The sequence below is a fragment of the Grammomys surdaster genome, unplaced genomic scaffold, assembly GCF_004785775.1.
Source record: "Grammomys surdaster isolate TR1022 unplaced genomic scaffold, NIH_TR_1.0 63, whole genome shotgun sequence".
NCBI classification, from domain to species: Eukaryota; Metazoa; Chordata; class Mammalia; order Rodentia; family Muridae; genus Grammomys; species Grammomys surdaster.
This window is the reverse complement of record NW_021604565.1, coordinates 786678-798244: the sequence shown is the minus strand read 5'-3', so window position 1 is coordinate 798244 and position 11567 is coordinate 786678. Positions and strand designations below refer to the sequence as shown.

The following is an 11567-nucleotide window of genomic DNA, read 5'->3' as shown; positions in this document are numbered from 1 at the left end:
CTAAAAAAGGATTCTATATACCCAGTATCTATAATTTTCACTCTACAACCAAAATATCTAAGCCTACTTCCCAGACCTAGTCCACAGTCATATTCATACCTGAAGTCTACTTCTTTGTTGTAGCCTAAGATTTAGATTCCTGACTGAAATTACTTCCCTGTTTTAGCCTAAAATTAGATTCCTGCCTGAACTTACTTCCTTGTCATGGACCAATGGCAGATTCCTGCCTGAAGTCCATTTCTATACCCTTGGCCAATGTCAGATTCCTGCCAAAAAGTGCTTTTTAATTAGCTTACAACAAGCAGGTACACACACACGCACACACACACACACACACACACACACAAACCCCACATTACTAGCAAAATGGCTGCACATCAATGAAGTCCAGGATGGAGGTTTTGGTTAGGTTTCATACTTTTCCTATATCCCTTCTTCTATTCATCTAGTCTCATATGTGTTACTCCCCGATACGACCAGCAGACAGAAAACAACGGCACATGGAGTTCTTCTTCCCAACGCAATTTATTCAGGAACCCTTACATTCTTCAAAAAGCCCCGGAGCCTCTCCTCCACCGCCCTTACATCCCTCTGCCTTCTCCAATCAGAGCCTGCCACATCGGTGCATGTGATAGGACAGTGGGTATGGCAAGATCTGACGTTGCCCTACGTAGCAGATGGCCTGATTATGCATAGCAGTGAGCCTGCACAATATTGCCTGTGGGCGTGGCTTCTTCAGGGGTGTATGAGGAAATCAGGTGTTAGCCTCAGGAGCCATTTTGGAATGGCCACCACACCCGCTTCCTACACATATGCTCACATAAATCACCTGTGCCCACTAGACCTCCCCCTCCTTTTTCTTTTCTACCCATAACTGAAAAGAAGGGAACTCTCTGACTTGGGTCTAAAGTATACAAGACTTTTTGATACCAGGATCAAAGAATAATGATTGGCCAAAATATGCTTCATTGGTTTTAATTTACAACAAATTTGAATATATTTATATAGCATATTATTGTTTTACCAACTATATTAAGGAATGCCCAGTACTCAATAACATTTTAATGAAATATAGCTCATAGTTCTGAAGGTTCTAGGGCATGGCCTCAGATCCTCAGTGCCCTAAATATGCCAAAAGCCTTGTGACAATTGTCATTGGAGAGATATGGTCTTTTGCATTATTCAGAGAGCACATTGTGAGACATTCAGACACAGCAATTGTGGAAGAGGTATGCTTGTTCTTCATGTGACAGTACTCTTGAAAGAGGTATCTCAGGCTCCCATGAAAACTACCACAAACCCCTCCAGGTAATGATCCTCAGGACGCACTGACTCACTGATTCACTAGCTAAAGATTTACAAGCTCACAAAGCATTCTGAGCACAGTGACCCAATACCCAAAACTCAGAGATACACTCAAACATAGCCAAAAACATGTCAAACATTTCACAACCTTCCATATTGTACACATAAAAGTCATGACTGTGTCATTCTCAAATTTAAGACAATTCAGATATGTATAGAGAACAAAGTAAGGCAGTCTTAGCCAAAGCCCCGAGAAGCCCAGGGTCTAAGCCCTGCCCTTGATTTAACCCTCTTGAGATCATTAGAATTGTTCTAATGATTGGAACAGATGTGATCTAGAATCATGAACTGTATTTTATCCAGAATCAGTGCACTTAAGTGTCTCATGGGAACTAACTTTTTTTCAGCATTTATAGTTAATCCATTTGGTCTTTCTTCAAGGAAGCAGGGTCCCCTCCAAAGCTACATGACCAGCAAAAACCAAATGGATACTATTAGTTGTCAAGAGACTCTTGGGGTAGAAAATAGAAAACATCATTACTTTTGATATGACGGTTGCTCTCACTTTTTGAGTTCCAAGTCAAGGACAACATTCAAAATGAAGACTAAGTGGATTCTTCATGCTGTATGGCACATTTCACAGACAGAATGTGAGATTAGGGTATCCAGCCATTTAGCATGTTGTAAGCAGTCTCAGGAGAGGTGATGTATATTTCAGAAATAGATGTTGCCTTCCTGAGATATGGTACCTAATTTTTTAAGACTGTCAGTTAAATGACTAATTTCAAGACATGGTCTTGGGGAAAGAACAGTCAGAATGGGTGACAGCAAACTCAGCAGGTGTGTAGGATTCCAAAGACCCTCAAAGCACTGTCTCTCAACAATGAAATGAAGCTAGTCTCAAGAAGCTAGTCTCAAGATAAAGTTAACAAAAATTGAGGAAACTCAGTCCTGGGCTTTGTCCTGGAACAGGTAAATCAGAACCTATCAATCTAAGTTTAACAAGATCACTTAATAACTTTGATTCTCAATAGATTTAATGAGCAAAAGAAATGCTAAGAATTCTGAGGGCAATCAGGCTGTTAACTCTATCCAGGACCTCTAGCAACTTCTTGGATATGTCCTTCAAAATTTTCAGACATTAATATTTCATTTATCTATATATATAAAAAGAAAGTTATATAATTCTCACGATTTCTGTTCAGTTTCAGTAAACCCCATTTGCATTTGCATGTTTATAAATATTTTCTTATTAAACTTGGAAATTCAAAAGCAAATATTCCTAAATCTAGATAAGATCTGAAAGCAAACAGGCAGATCTACAGATTTATTAATTTCCTCCACAGTCCAGATTCTGAGACTAATCTTACAGACTCAAAGACTTTATGTATCAATATCTCAGACTAATGACAATTAGCTGTTTGATAATCAATTGTGTTAGAATTCTAATAAGATGTGTGTCTCTAAAAGTCTAGTGTACTGAACGCTTAATTCCCAGCCATTGGTGACTGTAAAAAGTAATTGGATTGCACACCTCAACAAATGGTAAATGTATTCATAGGTTTGTAGTTGAATGACCAATGAGGAGATGGGACATTCTTAGAGTAGTCATTCACTAGGGCATGTTTTAAATGACATAATCTGTCCCCATCTGTCTTAATCTCTGCTTCTCAAGTGCCATGTATTGAGTGACTGTCCTCCACTATGCTATTATCCTGCAATATTGCAGCCTTACTGCAAACTAAAATGCAATGATAGGTTTACAAAGGCCAATCAACCATTTTCGAAGTCCCCAGAAACTGAAACATCAATGCTGATAAATCTTCATTACATTAAGTGGATTTTACTCAGAGAAATGTTCACAGTAGTGAAAACTAGCACTGGGTGGGATACATATCCAAAGGTCTGTTCCTGATTTTTTCTATCAGACTGATAACTAAACCTGCCAGGTTTCTGACCTAAATATTCTCTTCAAATTGGTAAATGTTGAGACATAGATTTAGACAGTTTTCTTGGAGAACATGGATTTAAAACAGAGTTGGCTATGGTTAAATACTCTTGGACTGATGATGTATGTAGTAGCATTTAGAACTGTAATTTGAGGTATCTTAGTAGGTAAGATATAACAGGGAAGTCTGTATTAGACATGATATGTATACATCTTCCATGATTGGCGGTGATATTTCCTCTACTGTATCAACCACACACTCTCTTTCAAACATAAGAGTGACAAAATATTCATGGAAAAATTATGGCTCTATTCTTAAAAGACTTAAGACATCTAAAATGAAACTGGTGAATTAAGGACAGTTTTCAAAGTCCTCAAAAACATGTTATTTTTTTAGTCCCATGAGTAAAATGGGTTCTTGAATCAGTAATGAATAACAGTTTAATTTCAAGCTCTCCCTCTCTCTTTGCCCCAATTTCTGCCACTTTTTTCTTCAATAAAGTGATAAGATATGAGCCTATGCCATAACATCAAGCATATAAATAAAACATGTTAAATGAATTTTGTAAACAATAAACAACAAAATTACATAAAAAGCCAATGTATTTTTCATATGTATGAGTTCATAGAAGCATTATGATAATAAGTTTTCAGTTGTGATTTTTTAATTATTATGATTTTACTTATACACTTTACATACTGCTCACTGCCCCATCCCTATCACCCTTTCCCACAATTCTTCCCCCATCCTTCCTCCCTTTCTCCTCTGAGAGGGTGCTCCACTCCCTGGGGTATATCCCTCCACCCTGATACATCCAGTATCTGTGAGGCTGGGTGCATCCTCTCACACTGAAGCCAGACAAGGCAGCCCAGCTAGAAGAACATATCCCATATAAGCAACAGCTTTGGGATAGCCCTGGCTCCACGTGTTCAGAGCCCATATGAAGGCCAAGCTACACATCTGCTACATATGTGTGGGGAGACCAAGGTACAGCTCGTGTATGTTCTTAGGTTGATGGTCCAGTCATTGTGAGCCCCAGGGGTCCAGGTAAATCAACTCTGTTGATCTTACTGTGGAGTTCCTATCCCTTCGGGGGCTACAATCCTTCTTCCTATTCTTCCATAAGAGTCCTCAAGCTCCAACCAGTGTTTGGTTGTGGGTGTCTGTATCTGTCAGAGTCAGCTGCTGGGTGGAACCTCTCAGAGGACAGCCATGGTAGACTTCTGTCTTCATGTAGACTCCTGATAACAGAATATCATTAATAGTGTCAGGGATTGGTGTTTGCCCATGGGATGGGTCTCAAGTTGGGCTGGTTATTGGTTGACAGTTCACTCAGTCTCTATTCCATCTCCTGTCCCTGTGTTTCTTGTAGATAGGATAAATTCTAGATCCAAAGTTTTGTGGGTGGGTTGGTGACCCTATTGCTCCACTGTGGGTTCCTGCCTGGCTAAAAGAGGTGGCCTCTTCAGGTTCCATATCCTCAATGCTGTGAGTCACAGGTAAGGACATCTTCACTGATTCTTGGGCACCTCCCCTCCCTTATCCCAGGTCTCCATTTCTGGAGATGCCCCCTAACTGCCCACCCCAGTCAGTTGCAGATTTCCATTCATTCTCATGACTATCTGGCCATCCTTCCTGTCCCTCCACTCTTTCACCCAGTTCACTCCCTCCATCTGCTTCTTATGATTATTTTATTCCCCCTTTTAAGTCAGATTCAAGTATTCTTGCTTGTGCCTTCCTTCTTATTTCGCTTCTTTGGGTCAGTGGAATGAAGTATGGGTATCCTGCATTTTATGGCTAATATCTGCTTATAAGTGAGTATATACCATACATGTCCTTATGGGACTGGGTTTTCTCACTCTGATATCATTATCTACTATTTGACTGTAAAATTTGTGATGTCTTTGTATTTAATAGTTGAATGGTATTACATTGTGTAGATGTACCACATTTTCTTTTTCCATTCTTCATTTGAGGAACATCTAGTTTATTTCCAGGTTTTGCTATTATGAATCAAGCTTCTACGAACATAGTCGAGCAAGATTCTTTGTGTGATGGTGGAGCATATTTTGGGCATATACCCAGGTCACTTTCACATTGCTAATTTGCTTCCACTGCTTATGTTTTGCCAATATTGCCTGCTGTATCTTCCAACAAACTCAGTGGTCACCAACTAAGGAAGCTATCCTATTCATACTGTATGATACCCCATGTGCCTTCATTTTTGACAGTTCATGAGTATTATTTGCCAATTTGGTTTCCATTCAATTACATGAGCTGATTTTTGGGTCTAAAAGTAAAATATATTTTGGTTTCAAGAGTTTATTGATATGTTTGACTAATAATAAAAAGAGATTGTGAGAATCTGTTATTAGAAACATAAAATAATTTTATCTCATATGTAATGAAAGTTATATTAAGAATCAATGTAATCCTGTTATCCGTAAAAGTGAATGTCTATGTAATTTCTAGAGACATGTGAAGTGTTGATAAGGTATTTATTATGGTTATGTATGTGAATAGTATTATATAAATTTCTTCACCATTTTGCTTTTGAGAATACTACACAGACAATATCAAATATCAAATATTTTTGATTTCTTATCAGTTACACACCCCAATTTAGAAGCATAAACATTTCTGCTAAACATTTTCTTCATAAAACCTCTTTTAAAGTATTATTTACTTTATGGTAAAGCCACAGTAAACAATGTGTATTTGTTCCACAATTTACTGTACCTTTTTAATTTCACTTATATCAATAACGGGGTTTAAAAGTAAATAAGCTTGCCCTGTAATTTATGCTGTCTTCTTTGTCTTTGTCAGATAGAAGTAAAAGAATCCAGTTCCATTTGAGTGACTCCCTATGTGGGTTTTCAGAAATAAGAGGAAATGGGAGTTGATAAAACATTCGTCATCAAGTGAATTTGTTTTAAAACCATCCAAGCTTCCATACAGCAAGCAGATAAATTACTCACTATTCAAGAGAGCACAATTAGTTTTACTCTATACTAAACAGACCAATTCCGCAAATGACTGTCTCAAAGCATCTAGAATGTCACAGCTTCTTCCCTTTTCCCAGGACTAGAAGCCAACAGGCAACCATTTTTTCACATTAAAAATCCTTGTGAATATATTTTCCATTGCTTGATGATAAGAAAATTTATATTCAAGTCGTGTTTCCATATGGGTAATAAAAGCGCAACATTACTTAGAATTATTGAAGCTTTTCTTTTATACTAAAGGTAGGCTTTATAACTTTATAGAAAAAAAGATTTTAATCAATTATTTTTAAGCCCTCTTTTCTTCCTCCTAAAATCAGCATTGTATAAAATTGTTTATAATTAAAGAACAAAAGAGGAAATAAAGAAAAGTGTACGAAAGATAAGAGAAAATGAACAAAGTCTACAGCTTGGTGTTTTTCTTTTTAATAATGTAGATAATTACCAGAGTTGCCATTATTTCTTAAATGTGCAGGACAGTATGTGGATATTCTTACTCAATGTCATATCAGAACTAACCTGGATAAATACAATGGCTGCAAACTTTATAAACACAGCTGCAGCAGCAATTTCAGCATTTTCTATTCATAATAACGAAATGATTAATACATGCTCTGGGGAAAGGCTGCGATTACCATCGTTTTAGCTGCCTTAGCGCTCTCCTGCATGCTGATGTTACCAATCAGATAATTGAAATAATCTGATTATTATTAGAATAATCTAATACTGATGGCTGATTTTCACACAGTGCCATTCATCTATAGGTTAATTTTATTGCGTAGGTACTCTTTTTCTCAGAGGTAACTGATTATTTTGATATGTACTTAGATATTATATACACAACATCCTTTATGCCACACTTACAATAGTGTATGATTTTGAAACATGAATTCAAAATACTGTGCTTTATAGTCAAATCAATTCTTCCTACACACTGGCTCACCTTCAAGAAGTATGTGAATGCAATTGAATAATGCTATAAGTTTTTAAAGCTATGTTTAACAAATATGTAGTAGAGGCTGACTAAGGAGAAATAACAGGAGGAAAGAAAAGGCAAGTAAAAAAAAAGGCAGTACCAAAACACATTTGTGTCATCTTCTTGAGTTGGTATTTTTATGCAGGTTAAATTTTATTTAAACTTGTTAAATTTAAGTTAAGTAAGATTAACTGAAGTTGAAAAATAAAAATTGTAAGGCATTTTTTTGATGACAATATGTGTTAATGAATAAAACTTCACAAGTCACTTGTAAGAGTCATTAACTGTTTGGGCATTCAAAACTTGTAAATGTGGTTTGTAATGTAATATATTTCATATTTTATTTACAGGCATTTTGTCTGTTTTGACAAATAATCTTTTTTTAAAAAATAGTTCTTTAACCTAATGTATTAAACATTTCAGTATAGCCTAGCTTTCTTAGAGTTCCAATATAGTTTCCATAGTAAGATTTCACTAAAGAAAAAAAAAATCTGAAACCTTGTGAAACAATCAGTTTTTTTGGTGTATATTCTAAATAATACATTCACAAGACTCTTACACTACACTAAGTATTAAGGGAACAAATTTTCACAGATTTTTTTTCTTAATGTGAAAACATTAACAGTATGAATTATAGTGTAATAAATATTTTATATATAGTTGAAATTTATGGAATTAAAAATGTGCATTTACTAAGGAAGATGGCATCTCATGCGGCTGGCATTACTTCTCTGTGGGTAGTCACTGGCATACAGGATAAGTAAGATGAGAAACTACTGCTCAGGTCCATTGAGATCACTTCAAAAGTGACTGTGTACAAGAGTCTGGCCTCTAAACCCAGCTAAGGGTGTCAGCATCACCAATTGCAACACTTAGTCTTCTGCTTAATTTCATGGTTTTGGTTGTTCAAATATATATTATTTTTTCATCTGAGTCCAAGACTTTTAAAATTTGTAGGAGAACAGTAAGTCTAATTTTTTTGATTGTATTTGGTTTGTTCCTTCTGACTAAATTGAAAAATTGGTACAATTTATGATTTATTTTAAAATGAGTTTTCAGCATATGAAGCACACTTTTGGAACACTTCAACAGTTTAAAGAAAACCACATTTTTATTGGCACATTAAGCACAATTATTTTCAAATGACATAAAATTGTGACTAGTTTGCATATTTTTCAAGTCTCTATTTGCCTTTATTTTAGTTTTTATTAATTATTTTATTCATTTACATTAAAAATGATATCTCCTTCCCTGTTTCCCCTCTGCAAACCCTCAAGCCCATTCCCCCTCCCCCCTGCCTCTATGAGTGTGCTCCACCACCCACTTACCCTCAAAACTTGCACCTCAAAACTTTAGCATTTCCCTGCACTAGGACATCAAGCCTCCACAGGAACAAGGGAATCCCCTCTCATTGATGCCAGATAAGGCCATCCTCTGCTACGTGTATATAGCTGGAGCCATGGGTCCCTCCATGTATATTCTTTGGTTGGTGGGAGCCCCAGTATAGAGGGGGATGCTAGAAAGGTGACAGGGGAGTGGGTGAATGGGTAGAGGAGCACCTTCACTGAAGCAAAGGGGAAGGGGGAGGTGGAATAAGATGAGTGGGCTTGTGGGGGGGTTACTGGGAAGGGGCATATCATTTGAAATGTAAATTAATAACATGATTAATAAAAACAAATAAATGAAGCAATTAAAGAAAAAAGAAAACATTTCATATCAGTTATTAATTCAACATTTTAAAATTAAAGAAAGCAATATTGACCTGATTAATTTTTAAATAATCTTACAATTTCAGTTTATACACAACTGCTTTAGTAAACACCTTCAAATAACTTCAAAGCAGCATTTATTTTTAAGTATGTAATTAGAAACACAGATCCCAAATCTATCTTTAGGATGAGCCATTGATTAACATAATATATCATAAATTTTATAACACTTCTTTCTAATTGTGCCATATCTGAGGTTCCACATGATTTGTTTTATTTTGTATAAAGTTCTACACATGGCTGATTTATTAATAGCATCCCAGTACACTAGTCTTTAAAAGCATTTATTACAAAGTATAAATCAGCATCACACATGTGCAAGGTTTTGATGAAATGCACATTTCCAAATGTAGGTCCAATGAAGAATTATAGATCTCCTCTAATCAGTGTTTCTTGACATGGATATTCTCATAGTTTGTTTCTTAGATGCTTTGGGGAGTTGTTCCATACTCATCAGTGTACGGATAGAACAAATTAGATTGATATATTTTACAAGAGAGAAACATGAAGCTGGATAGGGCTAGGGGGTAGGCCTGAAAGAAGTGACAAAAGGAGTAGGGGGTGAATAAATATGGTCAAACTACATGGAATTCATGCATACAATTCCCAAAGAATTAACATATATATGTTAATTATATATAATTATACTAATTATATATATATTAATATGTTACATATGTTAATATATCCTACAGTTATAGTTATTTCTTTAATCTTTATTTACTTCTCAGATATAATTGTATCAATACATGCTAAATAACAGTGAAACATAAAGTCCTGCATTTTTTAAAATATTTTTTTTCTCAGTTTCTACAGATAAAGTGATATGAAGTAGTGTACAATAAGGCAAAAGAAGAAAAGAGAAACTGTGACATGCTGAAAAAATGAGAAAGATGGTTTCATAATCGACAGCAACATCTCCAGTTCAGTTTATATAAAATCCTCTGTCATATGGACAGTGTTGTTCACTTTCAGAACCATCATTTCTTCTGTGTTCCGAACTGTATAATTGTTGTTTTATGGTTTACATTGTAAATGTGTTTTCACTCTTGCTTATTATGTTTTTTAAGTCTTAGAAGGATGTTAATGAGAGAGACATTGTATACAAATGTATATTTGTAAAAGCTATTTTTATGATTAGCATGTGTCATTGTTGATCACATAGTCATGTGGTATTGCAATCTTACACTTAAAGCTTGATTCCAACAATGTCATAGGGAAAATATACATTGTATGCTAGTTTTTATAATTTAATTTCAATTTATAGTTTAAAGTACCTTAGACCATGCGGAAATCTATTTGAAAAGCTATATTTCTGCCCTCTATAAGCACCATTTTTATTAATAAAGAATGCAGTTGTTTCAGAAGTGATGCAAGGGTTTAAGGACTTTGGTTTGACCTGTGAGCATGCTTGGCTCTAGTGAGCTGAAATTATCCAATCATCACCTATTTTCTGAGTCTGACTGAGCTTCTGTAGACAGTTTTCCATACTCACAGATGAGAAGTAGATTGATAAGAAAAAGATTGTCTTGTCTTTGGATCCAAAAGTTTCAGTTAGTGCACACCCCCTCCATCTTATCTCCTAGTCCTCAGGACCCTCCATTCCCAAGCATTGTGTTTTCCAAATACTTTTCGCTATTGTCTTGTGCAGTGGAAATGGGAGAGACCATCCCCACAGGCTATAGGCACATTCAGCACATAATTTCTTAATAAATACTGGTTCTTTTAAAACAAAGCTGGTGTGTGGTTTTTCTTTGGGTTGTGCTTGTTTTAATATTCAATGTAAACATTTTGCATCTCCACGATGTGATTAAAAACAAGTCCAATAATAAAAGCAGTGTAACTACACTGAAATATGTTCTGGGTATATTCTCCATACCCTTCATGGCATGACTCTGTTTGAACATACATTAACTTCCTGTACAAAAGAAAATCAGATGGCCCTACATCCTTGGCAAAAGTCACCATCCAAATCACATTTTGAGAATGTGTATTGCTCTACTGAGTATTGAATGGTAAAAGAATATTTCTAGATATAAATTTATCTATGTCATCATGAGATCTAGGGTTTTTCATCAGATCATAAGTTTGTTGCTAGATATTTTCAAGGTCTTTATTAAAGAGTTTATGATAACCTCCATCCAAATTAGTTTTGTTACCTAAACTGTTTCATTATATCAAAGCATGTGTTTTCACACAGAAACTGGAGATAACCAGAATTACCTCAATATGTTTTTTGCTAAGTTCCTTTCTAATGCCTGCAAAATGGTTTCTTTCATACTAATTCTTTGTATTCTATACATAATTAAATGAAAAATACACTTGTGTCAAACACCAACATATCCAACTAAAATTTTGGGAGAATAATTATTAGTCAAATTTAATATTAAAGAAAACAAATACGCTATTTTACTTTTCTTACATGTTATGTGTTTGTGTACACACATATGTATATTATTGTTTGTTTCCTTACTTGGTAAAGTGCTAATATTCAAATACAATGTTTCATGCATAATAGGCAAGAATTCTACCTCTGGCTACATCTCTTTTATACCTTCTTATATGA

At 35.4% G+C, this 11567-nt stretch overlaps 1 protein-coding gene across 8 annotated transcripts in view; it reads left to right on the top strand.

The window, feature by feature from the left end:
- Ralyl (RALY RNA binding protein like) overlaps positions 1-11042 on the top strand; it is a 682097-nt gene extending 671055 nt beyond the window's left edge. For all 8 annotated transcript variants that reach the window (XM_028765821.1, XM_028765793.1, XM_028765807.1 and 5 more), the window contains one exon: positions 9809-11042. In XM_028765821.1, coding sequence (XP_028621654.1) covers positions 9809-9831 — 23 coding nt within the window. In that variant the 3' untranslated portion in view covers positions 9832-11042. The remainder of the gene's footprint in view (positions 1-9808) is intronic.
- The last annotated feature ends 525 nt before the right edge of the window (positions 11043-11567 follow it).